Consider the following 23,400-nt stretch of genomic DNA (forward strand, 5'->3'; position numbering starts at 1 on the left):
GGTGTGGGCATGGTTGACTTGGGGGGGGGGGGGGGGGGGGGGTTGATTGGTTGGGGTGGGGGAGTGTATATGGCTGGTGGTGTTGTGGTCTGGATGTAGGTCCTCTCGGTGTGGGACCTCTATGTGTAGGTCCAGGGGGGGTCCAGCAGGTCTGGAAGAGTGTCTCGCTGGTCTGGGTGGGGTATCTATTGATCTGTTTCTTCCGTTCTGAAGTTTTGGGGCTGCGTTTGAGAGCGATGTCCTTTAGAGTCCGGGCGAAGGTGGGCACTGCTGCCTTGTAAAGGTGGACCTGGTCATAGAGGCTGTTCAAGTCCAGTGTGGAGTGGTGGGCCAGGAAAACATTTGGTTTTGAAGCACAGTCACGGGAAATACTTGTGTTTACCTGCTGTATGGTAGCAGGGTGGAAGTATTTTCGTGGTAGCAGGGTGGAGATAACCACTTGTGCATTGGGAAAAGTAGAAGAAGCTTTTTCAATCACTCCCTTCAGTGCTGTGGCCACCCTTTCCTGCTGTGTTCTCAGGTCGTTTGTGCCTGTGTGTATTATTGTGGGCTAGGTGAACCTAGTTGGTCCTCAGACAGAAGGTCTAGGGCGCGCTAGGTGCTTGGACACCAGAGTTTAGACACTGTGTTTGGGGGATTTTTTTTATTTATTGTATATATTTCCCATTTGAGTCCATAAGGAGTACAATCTGTGTCTTTTGTATGTCCTCAGTGGGTGTGGGGGGGGGGGGGTTGTCAGGAGGGCTATCAGGGTGGCTGACGCGGGGGGGTACTCAGAGGAGATGAGATCCCCCTGGGCTTGGGTTCTTTATTTGTCTGTTCTGCTGTAATGTCGAGGCTATGGTCAGGGTCTGGTGTGGGCTGTTCTGCTGTGGTGTCAAGACTTTTGTTGGGAGCTGAGGTGGGCTGTTCTGCTGGCTTCTCTGTGGGGGTGGCCACCTCTCTAGTGGGTTGTTCTCTGTCACACACCATCCCCCTCAACCTCTCCTCCAGCAGTCTGATCCTCTCCTCCAGTGCTCTGTTCTTCTCCTGCTCTTGCTTTTTATATTGTTGAAGTTGTCTCACCACTGTCCAGAGTGCAGATATGTCTCTCTCCACCTCCAGCTCTCCGGGTCTGGTTAAGGGGGTGTTGTTGCACAACAATGCTGGACTGTTGTCTGGGTCTGTGCTAACTGGAGTGTGTTCACCCGCTGTTCCAGCTCCACCTGCCTTATATCCAGCTGGGTAAATGTATCCTTAATTTCAATGAGGGGGTAGTACTCTGTGCTGGAAGAATATGCTTCACCGTAGGGATGGTGCTAGGTTTCCCCCAGACGTGACTCTTGGCATCCAGGCCAAAGTGTCATGTACTGTCATGTTGTGTCTTGTCTCTGTCCTTTCCCTTCACCCTGTCTCCCTCTGCTGGTCGTTGTTAGGTTACCTTTTCTCCCCCGCTTTCCCCCAGCTGTTCCTTGTCTCCTCTAACTACCCATTCACCCCGTTTCCCACCTGTTCCCTTTTTCCCTCTGATTAGGTCCCTATATCTCTCTCTGTTTCTGTTCCTGTCCTTGTCGGATTCTTGTTTGTTGTGTTTCATGCCTGAGCCAGACTATCGTCATGTTTGCTGTAACCTTGTCCTGTCCTGTCGGAATCTGCCGGTCTATCTGAGCCTACCTATGTTTGGTTATTAAAGAAGCTCTGTTTAAGTTAGTTCGCTTTTGGGTCCTCATTCACTCACCATAACACAAAGAGTTCAATCTTGGTTTCATCAGACCAGAGAATCTTGTTTCTCATGGTCTGAGAGTCCTTTAGGTGCCTTTTGGCAAACTTCAAGCGAATGTATTGTGCCTTTTAGTGAGGAGTGGCTTCCATCTAGCAACTCTACCATAAAGGCCTGATTGGTGGAGTGCTGCAGAGATGGTTGTCCTTCTGGAAGGTTCTCCCACCTCCACGGAGGAACTCTGGAGCTCCAGTGGGTACTTGGTCACCTTCCTGACCAAGGCCCTTCTCACCTAATTTCTCAGTTTGGCCAGGTGGCCAGCTCTTGGAAGAGTCTTGGTGGTTCCAAACATATTCCATTTAAGAATGATGGAGGCCACTGTGTTCTTGGGGACCTTCAATGCTGCATAAATCTTTTGGTACCCTTCACCAGATCTGTGCCTCAACACAATCCTGTCTCAGAGCTCTACGGACAATTCCTTCGACCTCATGGCTTGGTTTTTGGTCTGATATGCACTGTCAACTGTGGGACCTCATATAAACAGGTGTGTGCCTTTACAAATCATGTCCAATCAATTGAATTTACCACAGGTGGACAATCAAGTTGTAGAAACAGGATGCACCTGAGCTCAATTCTGAGTCTCATAGCAAAGGGTCTGAATATGTATGTAAATAAGGGATTTCATTTTTTTCAATGTTTAATACATTTGTTTTAAAAAATGTAACCTGTTTTTGCTTGGTCATTATGGGTTATTGCGTGAGGGAAATGTTTAATTTTATAATAAGGCTGTAACGTAACAAAATGTGGAAAATGGGAAGGGGTCTGAATACTTTCCGAATGCACTATATATATTCTGGAATCTGACATTACTTGTTATGAAATGTCTTCATTTTTAAAACATTTTTATATTTGTGTGTATTGTTGTGTATTGTTAGGTATTACTGCAATGTTGGAGCTAGAAACATAAGCATTTCACTGCACCTGCGATAACATCTGCAAAATATGTGTACGCGACCAATAAAATGTGATTTGACTTAAACTGATTCATCTTATCAACTAGCTATTTATTAGAATCAGGTGCACTAGATTAGGGTTGGACTGAAAACCTAGGAAGTAGCTCTACAGGAACAGGGTTGGAGAGCTCTGGTATAGACCAAGGCCTTGGAGTGCCTTGAAGACTATTGTTCACATCTGCTTGTACTCATCTGTGAAGGATTTCATGCAAACGCAAATTATTATGCCTCTAAACATGGTTCCAATACATTCATTTTACAAAACAGAAACCAGACCTTTTAACTATTCACAATCATCTAATAATCTGTGTATGCAACAGCCAACATTTCTGCTATGAGCTTAATTGCCCGAGAAGTGTTTACAGTTTAAACAGCTGCTAAGAATATCCCAATGTTAGCTGTGACAATCATGCACTGCACTGTAATTTTCATGTTAGATTTGGCTCATTACTTCGATGTTAGCTGTTACTCTAGTTCAGAAAACAGCCTTTACCTATAAAAAACCGATTTCTCCATCCAAATGAAATTATTTTGTGTCTGCCTTTCATAGATTTGCGAGTGAGGCATGCTGTGCTGTGCAGCATGCTGTGCTGTGCTTTGAAGAGTGCAATTAAAAAGACTGCATCTGTAGGCTAATCTGTAGGCGACTGCCGACTGGCTGATCTACAAAGAACCTTGCAACAATAATAACTACTCATTATTATTTGTAGATCAGTCGGTCACTCACAATTTCCCATGATACATTTCAAGTTTGATCCTCTCGAACACGGCCACTAACTTGTATTTAAGGAAAATCTGTCTCTCTGACGAACCCATTGCCCCTTTTTCTCCCCCAAAAGCCCTTTTCCCTTAGAGTGCAGTCACCATATCCTAGAAAGTTACAGAACTTTGTGGAACAATTAAAACTATACATCAGTGGTTCTCAATCCTGGTGCTGGGGACCCAAAGGGGTGCACATTTTAGTTTTTGCGCTAGCACTACATACAGTGGGGCAAAAAAGTATTTAGTCAGCCACCAATTGTGCAAGTTCTCCCACTTCAAAAGATGAGGCCTTTAATTTTCATCATAGGTTCACTTCAACTATGACAGACAAAATGAGAAAAAAATATCCAGAAAATCACATTGTAGGATTTTTAATGAATTTATTTGCAAATTATGGTGGAAAATAAGTATTTGGTCACCTACAAACAAGCAAGATTTCTGGCTCTCACAGACCTGTAACTTCTTCTTTAAGAGGCTCCTCTGTCCTCCACTTGTTACCTGTATTAATGGCACCTGTTTGAACTTGTATCAGTATAAAAGACACCTGTCCACAACCTCAAAAAGTCACACTCCAAACTCCACTATGGCCAAGACCAAAGAGCTGTCAAAGGACATCAGAAACAAAATTGTAGACCTGCACCAGGCTGGGAAGACTGAATCTGCAATAGGTAAGCAGCTTGGTTTGAAGAAATCAACTGTGGGAGCAATTCTTAGGAAATGGAAGACATACAAGATCTCACCCAATGGCGTCAAAATGATCACAAGAACGGTGAGCAAAAATCCCAGAACCACACGGGGGGACCTAGTGAATGACCTGCAGAGAGCTGGGACCAAAGTAACAAAGCCTACCATCAGTAACACACTACGCCGCCAGGGACTCAAATCCTGCAGTGCCAGACGTGTCCCCCTGCTTAAACCAGTACATGTCCAGGCCCGTCTGAAGTTTGCTAGAGAGCATTTGGATGATCCAGAAGAATATCGGGAGAATGTCATATGGTCAGATGAAACCAAAATATAACTTTTTGGTAAAAACTCAACTCGTCGTGTTTGGAGGACAAAGAATGCTGAGTTGCATCCAAAGAACACCAATCCTACTGTGAAGCATGGGGGTGGAAACATCATGCTTTGGGGCTGTTTTTCTGCAAAGGGACCAGGATGACTGATCCGTGTAAAGGAAAGAATGAATGGGGCCATGTATCGTGAGATTTTGAGTGAAAACCTTTTTTTGAAAACCTTCCATCAGCAAGGGCATTGAAGATGAAACATGGCTGGGTCTTTCCGCATGACAATGATCCCAAACACACCACCCGGGCAATGAAGGAGTGGCTTCGTAAGAAGCATTTCAAGGTCCTGGAGTGGCCTAGCCAGTCTCCAGATCTCAACCCCATAGAACATCTTTGGAGGGAGTTGAAAGTCCGTGTTGCCCAGCACAAGCCCCAAAACATCACTGCTCTAGAGGAGATCTGCATGGAGGAATGGGCCAAAATACCAGCAACAGTGTGTGAAAACCTTGTGAAGACTTACAGAAAACGTTTGACCTCTGTCATTGCCAACAAAGGGTATATAACAAAGTATTGAGATAAACTTTTGTTATTGACCACATACTTATTTTCCACCATAATTTGCAAATAAATTCATTAAAAATCCTACAATGTGATTTTCTGGATTTATTTTCTCATTTTGTCTGTCATAGTTGAAGTATACCTATGATGAAAATTACAGGCCTCTCTCATCTTTTTAAGTGGGAGAACTTGTACAATTGGTGGCTGACTAAATACTTTTTTGCCCCACTGTACCTGCTTTACGCTTTGAGGATTTGAATCAGGTGTGGAGAGCTAAGGAAGAGGACCAGGATGGAGAACCACTTCTGTACATCATGGGAAGATTTTTACAAGGTTGATATTAACAGAGGGCAGACTTCCCCTTTGGCGTTAGTTGTGCTGTTGACTTGATCCCAGGGAATGTACTGAAGGCCCAGGCCCACAGTACTGCAGTGTTTTGATTGTTAAGTGCTTTCCCACATTTTGTCAAGTGAGACATGTTACAACCGTCAAGATGTCTTTAAATAATAGTACAAGAAAAATCCTTGTACATTTTAATGATGTTGGAATAATTTATTCACTTGGCACTCATCCTAACCCAGTGTAATGCAATGACATTGTTTTACAATAAATAAAATGTTTAAATAACATTTCACATTGAAGGTACAATAACAATGTGTGCTATGGCTGGATAAAAAAGTTATTTGGATCACAGACTCCGTGGTAAAGGGGAATGTGTGCATGTTTTGAGAAGAGGGTGTGTGCTGTGTAAAATAGGCACATCTACTCTTAAGTGTCCTTCCCTAGTCTCTCCTCTTCATCTGAATTTGTGTGTGAACAGGTTAGGTGAAGATATAGACCAGTTCTTTGAGATTGGTATGAAGAGAAGGACATAGGGAGAGAGCCACTTTAGACAGTTAATGGCGCCAGGGTTCAGAAGAACAAGGCTTCACTCAATTGTACTCCAATTCTGTCCTAAGGACTGGGCAGAGCTGTCCATTTAGTGGCCTGCCATTGGTGTGCACGCCAATCGAAAGGTCAGAGGGCATGACAGATGGTGTGTCAACAGGCTGGCACAATCTCCATAGAATCAATGTTGCTGGCCATCCTCTGCTTCAGGTGTTTGGCAAAATCTACTTGTGTCTGAGAGAGCACTTTGTTTATGATGGTCTTTAGGATCCAACCCTGTGAGGGAGAGAGACAGGGTGAAACAGGGAGAGAGACAGGGTGAAACAGGGAGAGAGACAGGGTGAAACAGGGAGAGAGACAGGGTGAAACAGGGAGAAAGACACAATGAAAAACAGAATCTAAGGGCTAGATCCAAATCAGAGTCACGCTACCAGACTCCCACATAGCTGTTGTTATGACGGTGTCAGAAGTGGAATTCACAAGCGGCTTCCAGCGTTATACCTATCGCGGACATTGCCATAGGCAGGGTTGAGGAGTAACTGATTACATGTCATTTGAGTTTCATTGTTTCTATATAGCCTACACATTCATTTTCAACTTCTAGCACAAGTGGAACGGGTGTGTCTTCGGGCCAATGACCACAGGAGCATCCGCTCACCAATTTGATAACTCCAACGCAGTTACACCTCCGACATATCACCTAAATAAAAACAATGATCTGCTATGCAGGTACAGGTTATCGCGGGCTATCGCTGAACTGACTGAATCTAGGGCTCAGGATTGTCAATACAACCATCATCAACCATAACCTTCAACCATCAAAGTTAGTCAGTGACCGTGATAAAAGGACAAACAGTATCTATGAGGCAATAAGTTCCAGAAAGGATTTGATGAAAATGCTTCTAGCAGAGGGTGAAAGTCAAACAATATAGTTACAGTTGTATTTGTCTAGCCCTAGTGATGAGATGCAGGGTAATGGCCTTTTACCGTTAAATCTATGCTTAATAACCAGGTGAACTTGGTCTTGTTTGGATCATCAGCACTGGGCCGCATCACTGTACATGTTGGTCCGTTCTCCGCCCTGACAAAGTCAACAATACGGTGTAGAATATCAGTGCTAGTGTATGTTGAAGTCCAACACAATATTACAAATATTATTTTTCTATGATGTATTGTTAGTGATTTATAGCCATCCATCCATCTTTTTGTCCGTCCCTTGAGTATATGAACAAGCCTACCTGACAACGCCCCTCTGTTCGGGCATGGTAGGGTGCTGAGTAGACATGCCTGCCAGGAAGCACGTGGACCCCCGGCGCTTGGCACAGTGAACACCAACGAAGTCCCGCGGCCCCACCATGTTACCAGGTGTGGGTCCAGACACCTCGTGGGTCACCATGGTCTCCTGACCTATCTTCTGGAGAATCTAGTGAAGGAGGAAGGGAGTCAAAAACCTGCACTGTACAAAAATATAGAAACACAACATGTAAAGTGTTGGTCCCATGTTTCATGAGCTGAAATAAAAGACCCAGAAATGTTCCATATGAACAAAAAGCTTAGTTCTCTCAAATGTTGTGCAAAAATGTGTTTACTTGCCTACTTAAATAAAGGTTAAATAAATAAAAAGTAAACATCCCTGTTAGTGACATCCCTGTTCTGATCTTGTTGCCAACTGATGCACATTCAGATGTCATAAATCAGCACTGCAGCACTGTCCTCTGCCGTGCCCTGATTGTATTACTGCTGATATCTGGAAATGTGCATGTACACCCTGGCCCATTTACTGTTGCTTGCCCCAATTCTGACTTGTGCTCTGATATCTGCTTCACTGATTTCTGCTCTCGCAAAAGCCTGGGTTTTCTGCACGTTAACACCAGAAGCTTATTACATAAAATTGATAAATTGAAAGTGTGGGTTCACAGCTCCTATCTGGATGTGCAGGTCATTACTGAGTCGTGGTTAAGGAAGAGTGTTTTGAATACTGATGTTAACCTTTCTGGTTATAACCTTTTTCGGCAAGAGAGATCTTCCAAAAGTGGGGGAGTGGCATCTTTACCAAGGACCACCTTCAGTGCTCGGCTGTCTCCACCAAGTCTGTCCACAAACAATTTGATTTGCTCGTTTTAAGTATTAAACTTTCAAATTGCTCTTTGTTGACTGTTGCTGGGTGCTATCGTCCTCCATCTGCATCGGCCTGTACCCTACATGCCCTAAGCTCTCTCCTGGCCCCTTACATTAAGTCTGAATTTGTCCTGCTAGGGAACCTAAACTGGGACATGCTTAAACCACCTGACCAAGTCCTAAAGCAATGGGACTCCCTAAATCTTTCTCAGATTATTACCAATCCCACAAGGTATGACTCCAAACACCCAGAAAAGGCTACTCTTCTTGATATTATATTCACAAATAAACCTGATAGGTAGCAGTCTGGTGTTTTCTGTAATGACCTTAGTGATCACTGTTTTACAGCCTGTGCTCGTAATGGCTGCTCGGTGAAACGACCTGTCCTGATTTGTCATAGACGCTTTCAAAAAACTTTAATGTGCAAGCCTTCCTTCATGAGCTGTCCTCTGTAAAGAGGTCTAGAATCAGCTTTATCTCCTCTGTCCAAGATGCTTGGACCTTCTTTGTTTATATTTTCAGTGGTATTGTTAACAAATACGCCCCCATAAAGAAAATGAGGATTAAAAACAGGTTCAGCCCCTGGTTTGACCGTGATCTGGCAGAGTTACTCCACCTCAAGAATTGCATTTGGCGAAAGGCTCGTCACACGCATACTCAGACTGACTGGCTATCGTTCAGGCAAATGAGAAATAATTGCACTCAGGTTATCTGGTAGGCCAATGTTAGTTACTTTAAGGAGCAGTTGTTTCTCTGTGGCTGTAACCCCAAGAAATTCTGGAAGATGGTTAAAGACCTGGAGAATAAACCCTCCTCCTCACAGCTGCCCATGTCCCTTAAAGTTGATGATGTGGTTGTTACTGACAAGAAGCAAATGGCTGAGCTCTTTAATCACCACTTCATTAAGTCAGGATTCCTATTTGACTAAGACATACCCCTTCTAATGCATCCCCGATGCTTCTCCCTCTTTTTTCCCTGCCCTGCTACAAAGTTTCTCCCTGCAGGCAGTCACTAAGTCTGAGGTGCTAAAGGAGCTCCTGAAACTTGACCCCCAAAAAACATCTGGGTCACATTGTTTAGACCCTTTCTTCTTTAAGGTTGCTGCCCCTATCAACGCCAAGCCTATCTCTGACCTTTTTAACCTGTCTCTCCTTTATGGGGAGGGTCCCATTGCTTGGAAGGCAGCCACGGTTTGTCCTTTATTGAAATGGGGAGATCAAGTTGATCATAACTGTTATAGGCCTATTTCTATTTTGCCCTGTTTATCATAACTGTTGGAAAAAAATTGTCAATAATCAACTGACTGGCTTTCTTGATGTCTATAGTATTCTCTCTGGTTTCCGCTCAAGTTATGGATGTGTCACTGCAAACTTAAAGGTCCTCAACGATGTCACCATTTCCCTTGATTATAAGCAATGTTGTGCTGCTATGTTTATTTACTTGGACAAAGCTTTTGATACGGTAGACCATTCCATTCTTGTGGGCCGGCTAAAGAGTATTGTTGTCTCTCTGAGGGGACTTTGGCCTGGTTTGCTAATTACCTCTTTCAAAGAGTGCAGTGTATAAAGTCAGAAAACCTACTGTCTCAGCCACTGCCTGTCACCAAGGGAGTACCCCAAGGCTCAATCGTAGGCCCCACGCTCTTCTTAATTTAAATCAACAACATAGCTCAGGCAGTAGGAAGCTCTCTCATCCATTTATATGCAGATGATACAGTCTTACACTCAGCTGGCCCCTCCCCGGTTTTTGTGTTAAATGCTCTACAACAAAGCCTTCTTAATCCAACAACAATCTCTCCCCACAGGTGTGATTACTACCTCTGAGGGTTTAGAGCTTGAGGAAGTCACCTCATACAAGTACTTGGGAGTATGGCTAGACAGTACACTGTCCTTCTCTCAGCACATATCAAAGCAGCAGGCTAAAGTTAAATCTAGACTTGGCTTCCTCTATCGTAATCACTCCTCTTTCACCCCAACTGCCAAACTAATCCTGATTCAGATGACCATCCTACCCATGCTAGATTTCAGAGACATAATTTATAGATCGGCAGGTAAGGGTGCTCTTGAACGGCTAGATGTTCTTTACCATTCGGCCATCAGATTTGCCACCAATCCTCCTTATAGGACACATCACTGCACTCTATATTCCTCTGTAAACTGGTCATCGCTGTGTACCCGTCGCAAGACCCACTGGTTGATGCTTATTTATAAAACCCTCTTAGGCCTCACTCCCTTCTATCTGAGATATCTACTGCAGCCCTCATCCTTCACATACAACACCTGTTCTGCCAGTCACTTTGTGTTAAAGGTCCCGAAAGCACACACATCCCTGGGGCGCTCATCTTTTCAGTTCGCTGCAGCTAACGACTGGTACGGGCTGCAACAAACACTCAAACTGGACAGTTTTATCTCAATCTCTTCATTCAAAGACTCAATCATGGAAACTCTTCCTAACAGTTGTGGCTGCTTTGCGTGATGTATTTGTAACGCTCAATGAGTGTATAGGTGTGGAGTCAGGCGCAGAGAGCAAAAGGATGCGGGAAAAACACGCTTTAATGTCCAGAATAAATCACAGGAACAAAATAGAAAACAATAATGTAAAAAAATAAAGGACAGCGAGAAACCCGAAAAGCAAACACAAACCACTCGAACACATACATACGAACAAGCCCGCACAAACAGAAGCGGGCTGAACGAAGTTATATAACCCCACACTAATAACCAAACAAGAAACAGGTGAAACCAATTAGACAAAACCAAACGAACACAAAGGATCGGTGGCAGCTAGTAGACCGGAGACGACGACCGCCGAGCGCCACCCGAACAAGAAGGGGAGTCACCTTCGGTATTATTCGTGACAGTCCCCCCCCCCCTGACGCGCAGCTCCCGCAGCGCGCCGACGCCGGCCTCGGGGGACGACCCGGGGGCCGAGGCGCCGGGCAATCCGGATGGAGGCGATGGAACTCTCTCAATATAGATGGATCCAGAATATCCCCCACCGGGACCCAACACCTCTCCTCCGGACCGTACCCCTCCCAGTCAACGAGGTACTGCAAGCCCCTCACCCGGCGTCTCGAGTCCAGAATAGCTCGTATCGTGTACGTCGGGGACCCCTCGATGTCCAGAGGGGGCGGAGGGACCTCCGGAACCTCACCTTCCTGCATGGGACCAGCTACCACCGGCCTGAGAAGAGACACATGAAACGAGGGGTTAATGCGATAATACGAAGGAAGTAATAATCGATAACAAACCTCGTTTATTCTCCTCGGGACTTTAAATGGCCCTACACACTGCGGACCCAACTTCCGGCAGGGCAAGCGGAGGGGCAGGTTTCGGGTCGAGAGCCAGACTCTGTCCCCTGGTGCAAACATGGGGGCCTCACTGCGGTGACGGTCAGCACTCTTCTTCTGCCGTCCACTCGCTTGGCGTAATGACTCCTGGATGGCCCTCCAGGTCTTCTTAGAGCGCTGCACCCACTCCTCCACCGCAGGAGCCTCAGTCTGGCTCTGATGCCATGGTGCCAGGACCGGCTGGTACCCCAACACACACTCAAATGGTGACATGTTGGTAGAGGAGTGGCTTAGTGAGTTCTGGGCCATTTCTGCCCAGGGGATGTATCTCGCCCACTCCCCTGGCCGGTCCTGGCAATACGACGGCAGAAACCTACCCACCTCCTGGTTCACTCTCTCCACCTGCCCATTACTCTCCGGGTGATACACTGAGGTCAGGCTGACCAAGACCCCCAGACGTTCCATAAATGCCCTCCACACACGGGAGGTAAACTGGGGACCCCGATCAGAAACTATATCCTCGGGCACCCGGTAGTGCCGGAAGACATGGGTGAAAAGGGCTTCCGCAGTCTGCAGGGCCGTAGGGAGACCGGGCAATGGGATAAGACGGCAGGACTTAGAGAACCGATCCACAACGACCAGGATCGTTGTGTTCCCCTGAGAGGGGGGAAGGTCAGTAAGAAAATCCACCGATAGATGGGTCCACGGCTGTTGTGGAACGGGGAGGGGTTGTAATTTCCCTCGTGGCAGGTGCCTAGGAGCCTTACTCTGGGCGCACACCGAACAGGAGGAGACATAGAATCGCACATCCCTCACCAAGGTGGGCCACCAGTACTTCCTCCTAAGACCTCGCACTGTCCTAGAAATACCTGGGTGACCCGACGAGGGTAGACTATGAGCCCATCGAATCAATTGATCACGAACAGCGAGCGGCACGTACCTACGACCCTCCGGACACTGTGGAGGCGCAGGTTCCTCCCTTAGCGCCTGCTCGATGTCCGCAGCCACCTCCCAGACTACTGGTGCCACCAGCTTAGCCGCCGGAATGATGGGAGTAGGATCGATGGACCGGTCCTCAGTGTCATAGAGTCGGGACAGCGCGTCGGCCTTAGTGTTGAGGGAACCTGGTCGATACGATATAGTAAAACAAAATCTAGTGAAATACATGGCCCACCTTGCCTGATGAGGATTCAGTCTCCTAGCTGATCGGATATACTCCAGGTTACGGTGGTCAGTCCAGATAAGAAAAGGGTGCTTAGCCCCCTCAAGCCAGTGTCTCCACACCTTCAGGGCCTTAACCATAGCCAACAATTCCCTGTCCCCCACATCATAATTCCGCTCCGCCGGCCCGAGCTTCTTCGAAAAAAAGGCACAAAGGCGGAGCTTCGGTGGCACACCCGAGCGCTGTGAGAGCACCGCTCCTACCCCAGCCTCGGATGCGTCCACCTCTACTATGAATGCCAAAGAAGGGTCCGAATGCGCTAAACACTGGCGCCTCAGTGAACAGCGCCTTCAACCTACGGAAAGCTCCGTCCGCCTCTGCTGACCACTGCAAACGCACTGGCCCCCCCTTCAGCAGTGAGGTAATAGGAGCTGCTACCTGACCAAAACCCCGGATAAACCTCCGGTAGTAATTGGCAAACCCTAAGAACAGCTGCACCTCCTTTACCGTGGTCGGAGACGGCCAATCACGCACGGCCTTGACGCGGTCACCCTCCATTACCACCCCCGAGCTGGAAATGCGATAACCCAGGAAGGAAACGGCTCGTTTGGAAAACTCACATTTCTCCGCCTTCACGCACAGGTCATGCTCCAGCAGTCGTCCATGAACCTTGTGCACCAGAGACACATGCGCGGTGCGTGTAACGGAGTAGATCAAAATATTGTCAATATACACCACCACACCCTGTCCGTTCAGGTCTCTGAGAATCTCATCCACAAAGGATTGAAAGATAGCTGGAGCATTCTTTAACCCGTATGGCATGACGAGGTACTCATAATGGCCAGATGTAGTGCTAAATGCAGTTTTCCACTCATCTCCCTCCCGAATACGCACCAGATTATACGCACTCCTGAGATCCAGTTTCGTGAAGAACTGCGCTCCAAAAAAGAAACTCGAGGAGACGGGTGACATGGAGGGCCGAATGTACCCCTGTCCCAGAGCTTCGGTGACATATGTCTCCATAGCCAACGTCTCCTCCTGGGATAAAGGATACACATGACTCCTGGGGAGTGCAGCGTTTACCTGGAGGTTTATCACGCAATCCCCCTGTCGATGGGGTGGTATTTGGGTTGCCTTCTTTTTACTGAAAGCGATAGCCAAATCGGCATACTCAGCGGGAATGCGCACGATGGAAACCTGGTCTGGACTCTCCACCGTTGTCGCACCGATGGAAACCCCTACACACCTGCCTGAACACTCATCAGACCACCCCTGGAGAGTTCCCTGTTTCCACGAAATCGCTGGATTGTGAATAGCCAGCCAGGGAATCCCCAGCACCACTGGAAACGCAGGTGAATCGATAAGGAACAGACTAATTCGCTCCTTATGATTCCCCTGCGTAATCATCTCCAAAGGAATTGTGGCTTCCCTGACCAGCCCTGACCCTAATGGTCGACTATCTAAAGAGTGCACGGGAAAAGGGGGGTCTACTTTTACTAACGGAATCCTCGGGTGACCGAGGAGTGTTCTGCCTGCCTTCTTGATTCCCATATGAACTCCTCCAGCACCGACCTGAAGTGTGCCCTCTCCGGCCACAACTGGTACAGGAGGAGCCTACTCCTCCGATCTCCCTAGACGCGGCCCCTCCTAGCTCCATCGGGATAGGAGCGGGAGGGTCAGGAGGTGGAACTAACAGGACCCTTTCTGAACGTCCGCGAGCAGCTAGCAGATGGTCTAACCGGATCGACAGGTCTATCAGTTCATCCAGGCTAAGCGTAGTGTCCCGACAAGCCAGCTCCCTGCGGACGTCCTCTCTCAGGCTACACCTGTAATGGTCTATCAGGGCCCTGTCGTTCCACCCTGCTCCAGCGGCCAAGGTCCGGAAATCCAGCGCGAAGTCCTGCGCGCTCCTCGTCCCCTGCCTGAGATGGAACAACCTCTCACCCGCCGCTCAGCCCTCCGGAGGGGGATCGAACACGGCCCGGAAACGGCCGGTGAACTCCGGTTAGTTGCCCCTCGCTGAGTCGGGCCCGTTCCAGACAGCATTGGCCCACTCCAGGGCTCTACCCGTAAGGCAAGTGACGAGGACACTCACGCTCTCCTCGTCCGAGTGAGCCGGCCGAACGGTGGCCAGGTAGAGGTCTAGTTGAAGCAGGAATCCCTGGCACCCCGCCGCTGCTCCATCGTACTCCCTCGGAGGCGTAATGCGCAGAGCGCTGGAACCAGATCCCGCTGGGGGAGATGGTAGAGTTGCTGGTGGGAGGGTAGGTGGGGTAGTAGGGAGACCACTCCTCTCCCAACGATCCATCCTCTCCATCATTTGATCCATCGCTGATCCGATGCGATGGAGGATGGACGTGTGATGAAGGACTCTCTCCTCCATCGTGGGAAGAGGGGTGGTCGCTGCTCCTGCTGACTCCATATTATGGTGCGGGCTTCTGTAACGCTCAATGAGTGTATAGGTGTGGAGTCAGGCGCAGAGAGCAAAAGGATGCGGGAAAAACACGCTTTAATGTCCAGAATAAATCACAGGAATAAAATAGAAAACAATAATGTAAAAAAATAAAGGACAGCGAGAAACCCGAAAAGCAAACACAAACCACTCGAACACATACATACGAACAAGCCCGCACAAACAGAAGCGGGCTGAACGAACTTATATAACCCCACCCTAATAGCCAAACAAGAAACAGGTGAAACCAATTAGACAAAACCAAACGAACACAGAACAAAAGATCGGTGACAGCTAGTAGACCGGCGACGACGACCGCTGAGTGCCACCCGAACAAGAAGGGGAGTCACCTTCGGTAATATTCGTGACAGTATTGATGTCTCTACCTTCTTGCCCTTTGTGCTGTTGTCTGTGCCCAATAATGTTTGTACCATGTTTTGTGCTGCTACCATGTTGTGTTGCCACATTGCTGTGTTGCCATGTGTTGCTCCCTTGCTATGTTGTCGTCTTCGGTCTCTCTTGTTGTGATGTGTGTTTAGTCCTGTATTTATATATTTTTATTCTTAATCCCAGCCCGTCCCCGGAGGAGGTCTTTTGCCTTTTGTTAGGCCGTCATTGTAAATAAGAATTTGTTCTTAACTCACTTGCCAAGTTAAATAAAGGTTAAATATATATATACACATAATATATATATTAAAGTGAGCATTTCACCTTTGCCAAGATAATCCATCCACCTGAAAGGTGTGGCATAAACAAACTGATTAAACAGCATGATCATTATACAGGTGCACCTTGTTCTGGGGACAATAAAAGGCCACTCTAAAATGTGCAGTTTGTCTCACAGATGTCTCAAGTTTTGAGGAAGCGTGCAATTGGCATGCTGACTGCAGGAATGTCCACCAGAGCTGTTGCCAGATCATTTAATGTACATTTTTGCTACCATAAGCCGCCTCCAACATTGTTTTGGAGAATTTTGCAGGGCGTCCAACCGGCCTCACAACCGTAGACCACGTGTATGGCGTTGTGTGGGCGAGCGGTGTGCTGATGTCAACGTTGTGAACAGAGTGCCCCATGGTGGCGGTGGGATTATGGTGTGGGCAGGCATAAGCTACGGACAATGAACACAATTGTATTTTATTGATGGCAATTTGAATGCACAGAGATACCGTGAGATCTTGAGGCCCATTGTCGTGCCATTCATCCGCCGCCATCACCTCATGTTTCAGCATGATAATGCACAGCCCCATGTCGCAAGGATCTATACACAATTCCTGGAAGCTGAAAATGTCCCACAGACTTGTCACCCATTGAGCATGTTTGGGATGCTCTGGATCGACATGTAAGACAGCATGTTCCAGTTCCTGACAATATCCATTAACTTTGCACAGCCATTGAAGAAGAGTGAGATAACATTCCACAGGCCACAATCAACAGCCTGATCAATTCTATGCGAAGCAGATGTGTCGCGCTGAATGAAGAAAATGGTGGTCACACCAGATACTGACTGTTTTTTTAAATCCATGACCTGCTTTTTTAAAAAGTGTCTGTGACCAACAGATGCATATCTGTATTCCCAGTCATGTGAAATCCATCGATTGGGACATAATGAATTTATTTCAATTGACTGAATTCCTTATACTGTAACTCATTGCATTTCTATGATGAGACGACTTCTAGTCAAATGCAATCAATTTCTCTTTTTGTATTGTGTATTGTTGTATCCATTAAGCAGACACTTTTAATCCAAAGCGATTTACAGTGTAGTGCGTGCCTTGTTAATAAAAATGGTTGACAAGTGTTGATTGTCTCTGTTAGGAATTTTATGTATAATGACTAAACAATATCTACATTTAAATAGAACTATAATGAATTGAACTCTACCCTGTTTTACAATATCTGATTAATAATGTTAATTCATAAGGAAGGGATTGTGTGGCATGAAACAGGGGGTAATTAAACATAATAAACACCATTCCAGCTGGCTTGGGTAGGAATGGATTGTGGATTTTAAGCAAGCAAAGAGGGTCGTTAACCTATGGTTGAACCGACTCATCTTAGCTCTGGGATGTTTAGATAAGGCAGCGAGTGTCTCCCTAGGTTTTCCATTATCAGGAACTGTCTGCTGAATAGTGATAGATGAAGACTTCAGAAGGTAATCTTGATATAAGTGTGTGTCTGGAGTGAGCGAGCTAGGGGGTTGGAATAAACTTTTGAACCTGCTTTGTCCTGGTCGATAGGAGAAAGGACATTTTATAACCTATGATGTCATATTTTGTATATAAACTGTTGTTCGTGGTTCCATGGCAGCGAGCTCCGAGAATAAATACTATTATCTAATTTTGATAAGACTGGTCTCCGTCTATTTTATGCAAATAGGAATCTTACAAATTCTTACAAAATAGACTGAGATCAGAGGTATCTGGACATAAATGATGGACATTATTGAACAAAACAAACATTTATTGTGGAACTGGGATTCCTGGGAGTGCATTCTGATGAAGATCATCAAAGGTAAGTGACTATTTATAATGCTATTTCTGACTTCTGTTAACTACACAACATGGCGGATATCTGTTTGGGATGTTTTGGTCTCTGAGCGCCGTACTCAGATTATAGCATGGTGTGATTTTTCCGTAAAGTTTTTTTGAAATCTGACACAGCGGTTGCATTAAGGAGAAGTGTATCTATAATTCCGTGCATAATAGTTGTATCTTTTATCAATGTTTATTATGAGTATTTCTGTAAATTAATGATGTTTTGGAACTACTGAACGTAACGCGCCAATGTAAACTGAGATATTTTTATATAAATATCAACTTTATCGAAAAAAAACGTGTTTTTCTGTGACTTGGCTCTGACCTAACATAATCCTTTGGTTTGCTTTCGCTGTAAAGCCTTTTTGAAATCGGACACAGTGGTGGGATTAACAAGAAGTGTATCTTTAAAATGGTGTAAAATACTTGTATGTTTGAGGAATTTTTATGTTGTGATTTCTGTTGTTTAGAATTTGCCGCCCTGCACTTTCACTAGCTGTTGTCATATCGATCCCGTTAGCGGGATCTCAGCCAAAAAGAGGTTTTAACCACCTAACCGAGGAACTAAATTTAACCTTGCGCAATACCCTAGATGCAGTTGCACCCCTAAAAACTAAAAACATTTGTCATAAGAAACTAGCTCCCTGGTACACAAAAAATACCAGAGTTCTGAAGCAAGCTTCCAGAAAATTGGAACGGATATGGCGCCACATCAAACTGGAAGTCTTCCGACTAGCTTGGAAAGACAGTACCGTGCAGTATCGAAGAGCCCTCACTGCTGCTTGATCATCCTATTTTTCCAACCTAATTGAGAAAAATAAGAACAATCTGAAATTTATTTTTGATACTGTCGCAAAGCTAACTAAAAAGCAGCATTCCCAAAGAGAGGATGGCTTTCACTTCAGCATGAATAAATTCATGAACTTCTTTGAAGAAAAGATCACGATCATTAGAAAGCAAATTATGGACTCCTCTTTAAATCTGCGTATTCCTCCAAAGCTCAGTTGTCCTGAGTCTGCACAACTCTGCCAGGAGCTAGGATCAAGAGAGACACTCAAGTGTTTAGGTACTACATCTCTTGACACAATGATGAAAATAATCATGGCCTCTAAACCTTCAAGCTGCATACTGGACCCTATTCCAACTAAACTACTGAAAGAGCTGCTTCCTGTGCTTGGCCCTCCTATGTTGAACATAATAAACTGCTCTCTATCCACCGGATGTGTACCAAACTCACTAAAAGTGGCAATGATTAACCTCTACATCACCAGAGGAACAGAGGAGGAGTAGGATAAGGGTACGGCTAAAGGCTATAAGAACTGGTCGTCTCGTACGTTCGGAACAGAGAGTAAAAAGAGCAGGTTGCTTGGCACGGTAGAATAGATTCAAGGCATAATGTAAAGAGAAAGGTATGGTAGGATGTGAATTCAGTGGAGGTAAACCTATGCAGTTTGTGACAATGATAGAGATATTGTCTCTAGAAACATCATTTAAACCAGGTGAGGTCACCGCATGTGTGGGAGGTGGAACTAAAGGGTTAACTAAGGCGTACTGAGCAGGGCTAGAGGCTCTACAATGACATAAGACAATAATTACTAACCAAAACAGCAATGGACAAGGCATATTAACATTAGGGAGAGGCATGCGTAGCCGAGTGATAATAGGGGTCAGGTGAATGGCTCGGGCCGGAAACAAGTGATTCAGGCAGCTAGCAGGCCAGGGCTAGCAAGCTAGCAGAAGGGCCTTAGAGGAATGTCGCAACGGAAGAAGTCTGTTGTAGCCCCCTCGTGCTGTTACTTCGGGAGACCAGTCGTTGTGGATCATCAGGGCTCTGTGTGGCAAAAGGGGCCTAGCCAATTGCAAAATGGGTATAGTGGCCAAAGAATTTGTCTGATGGGCCTCTTAAGCTAACAGTCCGATATGCTCTAGACAGCTAGCCGGCCGCAGATGGGCATTCAGGGGACGTCACGACAGAGGAGCCAGTTGAAAAAACCCCTCTGCGAATTATGTCGGTAGTCCATTCGTGATGGGTTGGCGGGGGTCCAGGCCAATTGGAAAAATAGGTATTGTAGCCCAAGGAGTGGCTGATGGACCTCTTCGGCTAGCCGGGAGATGGGCCTAGCAAAGGCTATCTCCAGGTTAATTGGTTCTTGCTTTGGGACAGAGACGTTAGCCAGGAGTGGCCACTCGGGTAGCAGCTAGTTAGCTGGCTAGCTTCTGTTGGGGGTTCCAGTTCAAAAGTAAAGAAAATAGCAGATCCATACCACATTGGATGAGGAGGATTGCAGGAGAGTATGTTGAAGTTGAGATAAAAAAAATATATTTGAAGAAAAAATATATAAAAAGATATATTCACGGGACACGACAAGACGAGGATGAAAGACGTCTGACTGCTACTCCATCTTGGATAATGAGGGGAAAAGGGACCACATTATTAGGGTGAGGCACATGGGCAATTAACAGCTCATTACACAACATACACTTCGTATTACTTTCTTAGCTACAGTATACATATCTCCCTGGCATATTACATCATTTATGCAGCAACATATAAGACATTTTTGGACTCACCGTTGTGCTGTGCTCACTTGAACAGGAAGGTGGCGTGGCGGTCCTTCATGTGGGCAAATCTTGTCATGAAACTTTGTCATCAAAGTCTGATATTCTTTGGATTTATGGTGTTTTCAAGGCAACTGGAAACTCTGAAAAAACAAGGTTGAATCATGACGTCAGTGATCTTCAGGTCAGAGCTCTAGAAAGAGGCCTGAGTTCCCGACTTTAAATTCTGAGTTGGATGACTGTTCAAAATGTATTTTCCCAGTCGGAGCAACAAAAGAAATACCTGCATTTTGGAGCTGCCTTACTCAAGAAAGCAAACAAGAGACCATGTTTGTATGCAGCTTTATTAACTCAATATATATATATATATATATATATATATATATATATATATATATATATATATATATATATATATATATATATATATACAGTGCCTTGCGAAAGTTTTCGGCCCCCTTGAACTTTGCGACCTTTTGCCACATTTCAGGCTTCAAACATAAAGATATAAAACTGTATTTTTTTGTGAAGAATCAACAACAAGTGGGACACAATCATGACGTGGAACGACATTTATTGGATATTTCAAACTTTTTTAACAAATCAAAAACTGAAAAATTGGGCGTGCAAAATTATTCAGCCCCTTTACTTTCAGTGCAGCAAACTGTCTCCAGAAGTTCAGTGAGGATCTCTGAATGATCCAATGTTGACCTAAATGACTAATGATGATAAATACAATCCACCTGTGTGTAATCAAGTCTCCGTATAAATGCACCTGCACTGTGATAGTCTCAGAGGTCCGTTAAAAGCGCAGAGAGCATCATGAAGAACAAGGAACACACCAGGCAGGTCCGAGATACTGTTGTGAAGAAGTTTAAAGCCGGATTTGGATACAAAAATATTTCCCAAGCTTTAAACATCCCAAGGAGCACTGTGCAAGCGATAATATTGAAATGGAAGGAGTATCAGACCACTGCAAATCTACCAAGACCTGGCCGTCCCTCTAAACTTTCAGCTCATACAAGGAGAATACTGATCAGAGATGCAGCCAAGAGGCCCATGATCACTCTGGATGAACTGCAGAGATCTACAGCTGAGGTGGAAGACTCTGTCCATAGGACAACAATCAGTCGTATATTGCACAAATCTGGCCTTTATGGAAGAGTGGCAAGAAAGCCATTTCTTAAAGATATCCATAAAAAGTGTTGTTTAAAGTTTGCCACAAGCCACCTGGGAGACACACCAAACATGTGGAAGAAGGTGCTCTGGTCAGATGAAACCAAAATTGAACTTTTTGGCAACAATGCAAAATGTTATGTTTGGCGTAAAAGCAACACAGCTCATCACCCTGAACACACCATCCCCACTGTCAAACATGGTGATGGCAGCATCATGGTTTGGGCCTGCTTTTCTTCAGCAGGGACAGGGAAGATGGTTAAAATTGATGGGAAGATGGATGGAGCCAAATACAGGACCATTCTGGAAGAAAGCCTGATGGAGTCTGCAAAAGACCTGAAACTGGGATGGAGATTTGTCTTCCAAGACAATGATCCAAAACATAAAGCAAAATCTACAATGGAATGGTTCAAAAATAAACATATCCAGGTGTTAGAATGGCCAAGTCAAAGTCCAGACCTGAATCCAATCGAGAATCTGTGGAAAGAACTGAAAACTGCTGTTCACAAATGCTCTCCATCCAACCTCACTGAGCTCGAGCTGTTTTGCAAGGAGGAATGGGGAAAAATGTCAGTCTCTCGATGTGCAAAACTGATAGACATACCCCAAGCGACTTACAACTGTAATCGCAGCAAAAGGTGGCGCTACAAAGTATTAACTTAAGGGGGCTGAATAATTTTGCACGCCCAATTTTTCAGTTTTTGATTTGTTAAAAAAGTTTGAAATATCCAATAAATGTCGTTCCACTTCATGATTGTGTCCCACTTGTTGTTGATTCTTCACAAAAAAAATACAGTTTTATATCTTTATGTTTGAAGCCTGAAATGTGGCAAAAGGTTGCAAAGTTCAAGGGGGCCGAATACTTTCGCAAGGCACTGTATATATATATATATACATATAATACATTGTTTGCAAACTGATATGACATGTATAAATGCCAAAATAACATGAAACAGCTCTAGAGTTCCTCTTCCAGAAGGACAACCTCTCTGCAGCACTCCGTCAATCAGGCCTTTATGGTAGAGTGGCCAGACGGAAGCCGCTCCTGAGGAAAAGGCACATAACAGCCCGCTTGGAGTTTGCCAAAAGGCACCTAATGGACTCAGACCATGAGATACAAGATTATTTGGTCTGATGTAACCAAAATTGAACTCTTTGGCCTGAATGTCAAGCATCACGTCTGGACAAAACCTGGCACCATCCCTATGGTGAAGCATGGTGGTGGCAGCATCATGCTGTGGGGATGTTTTTCAGCGGCAGGGACTGGGAGACAAGTCAGGATCGCAACCTGTATGGTACAGATGTCAATTGTTTTGGTCCTTAAATTAAACTGGTATACTTTTTTATTTATCACAATTTTCTTTAGCCAATTCTGGTCTTTAATGCAGGGCCGATAGACAGGTCCCTTACCTTCTCCCCTTTCCACTTGCCTCTGACATTTTTGCGTAATGCTGCAATCAGTTTGTTGCAATTTTGGATAGGCCGGACATTTACATATATTTGTGTTAACTGCATGTGTGACATAACTCCACCAATCATATTTATGATATTATTTGCAAAGATTATACCGTTTAAAAAAAATATATGATTTTTTTTTATTAGTATATTTCAGTTTAACTATAAAATTTGTTCTGTCTTTTCTGGTGGATTAAACTGAAATTGCAACCAGCTTTAATTGCTGGTTTTAAAAATAGCAATATTTTGGAGATTTCATTTTCAAATAACCGAAAGTGAGAGGTTGTAATCTGAATGAAGGAAAAAAGGCTATTCTTTAACACGGTCTGAGCCATTCTTACTAGTTTGGGTTTAAGTATAGTTTTGTATGACTGAAGCCTTTAATGAGAGGTCCAGTGCTTTAATATTCATTATATAAATAGCCCCGTTTAATTTTGTCTGGCTTGCTATTCCAAACAAAGTGTAATATTTTTTTGCGTGTAATTTAAAAAAGAAGTCGTGAGGTGAAGGTAGGGCCTTAAGTAAATACGTAAACTGGGATATGACTAAAGAATTACTCAGGGTGGTTTTTCCACAAATAGACAGCTGTTGTCCTTTCCATGGTTGGAAAATATCTCACTTTATATTAGCATTTATTGTAGTGAGATAATTTCTTTATTTCAGGATATTACTACTGAGTATGTCCACTTCACCGTCAGACCATTTTATTGCTAAACTACAAATAATGTAAA

At 45.0% G+C, this 23,400-nt stretch overlaps 1 protein-coding gene across 1 annotated transcript; it reads right to left on the reverse strand.

The window, feature by feature from the left end:
• Positions 1 to 5,701: 5,701 nt before the first annotated feature.
• Positions 5,702 to 14,150, reverse strand: LOC110535106 (steroidogenic acute regulatory protein, mitochondrial-like). Its single transcript, XM_021619968.3, has 5 exons — positions 14,066 to 14,150; positions 12,616 to 12,782; positions 7,163 to 7,347; positions 6,912 to 7,005; positions 5,702 to 6,200 (listed from the first exon to the last, which is right to left on the reverse strand). Exons 1-5 carry the CDS (start codon positions 14,148 to 14,150, stop codon positions 6,078 to 6,080), a joined length of 654 nt encoding a protein of 217 aa, XP_021475643.3. The 3' UTR covers positions 5,702 to 6,077.
• Positions 14,151 to 23,400: the final 9,250 nt, after the last annotated feature.

This window comes from Oncorhynchus mykiss, chromosome 11 (assembly GCF_057628025.1).
Source record: "Oncorhynchus mykiss isolate SJ-2025 chromosome 11, ASM5762802v1, whole genome shotgun sequence".
In the NCBI taxonomy this organism is placed as follows: Eukaryota; Metazoa; Chordata; class Actinopteri; order Salmoniformes; family Salmonidae; genus Oncorhynchus; species Oncorhynchus mykiss.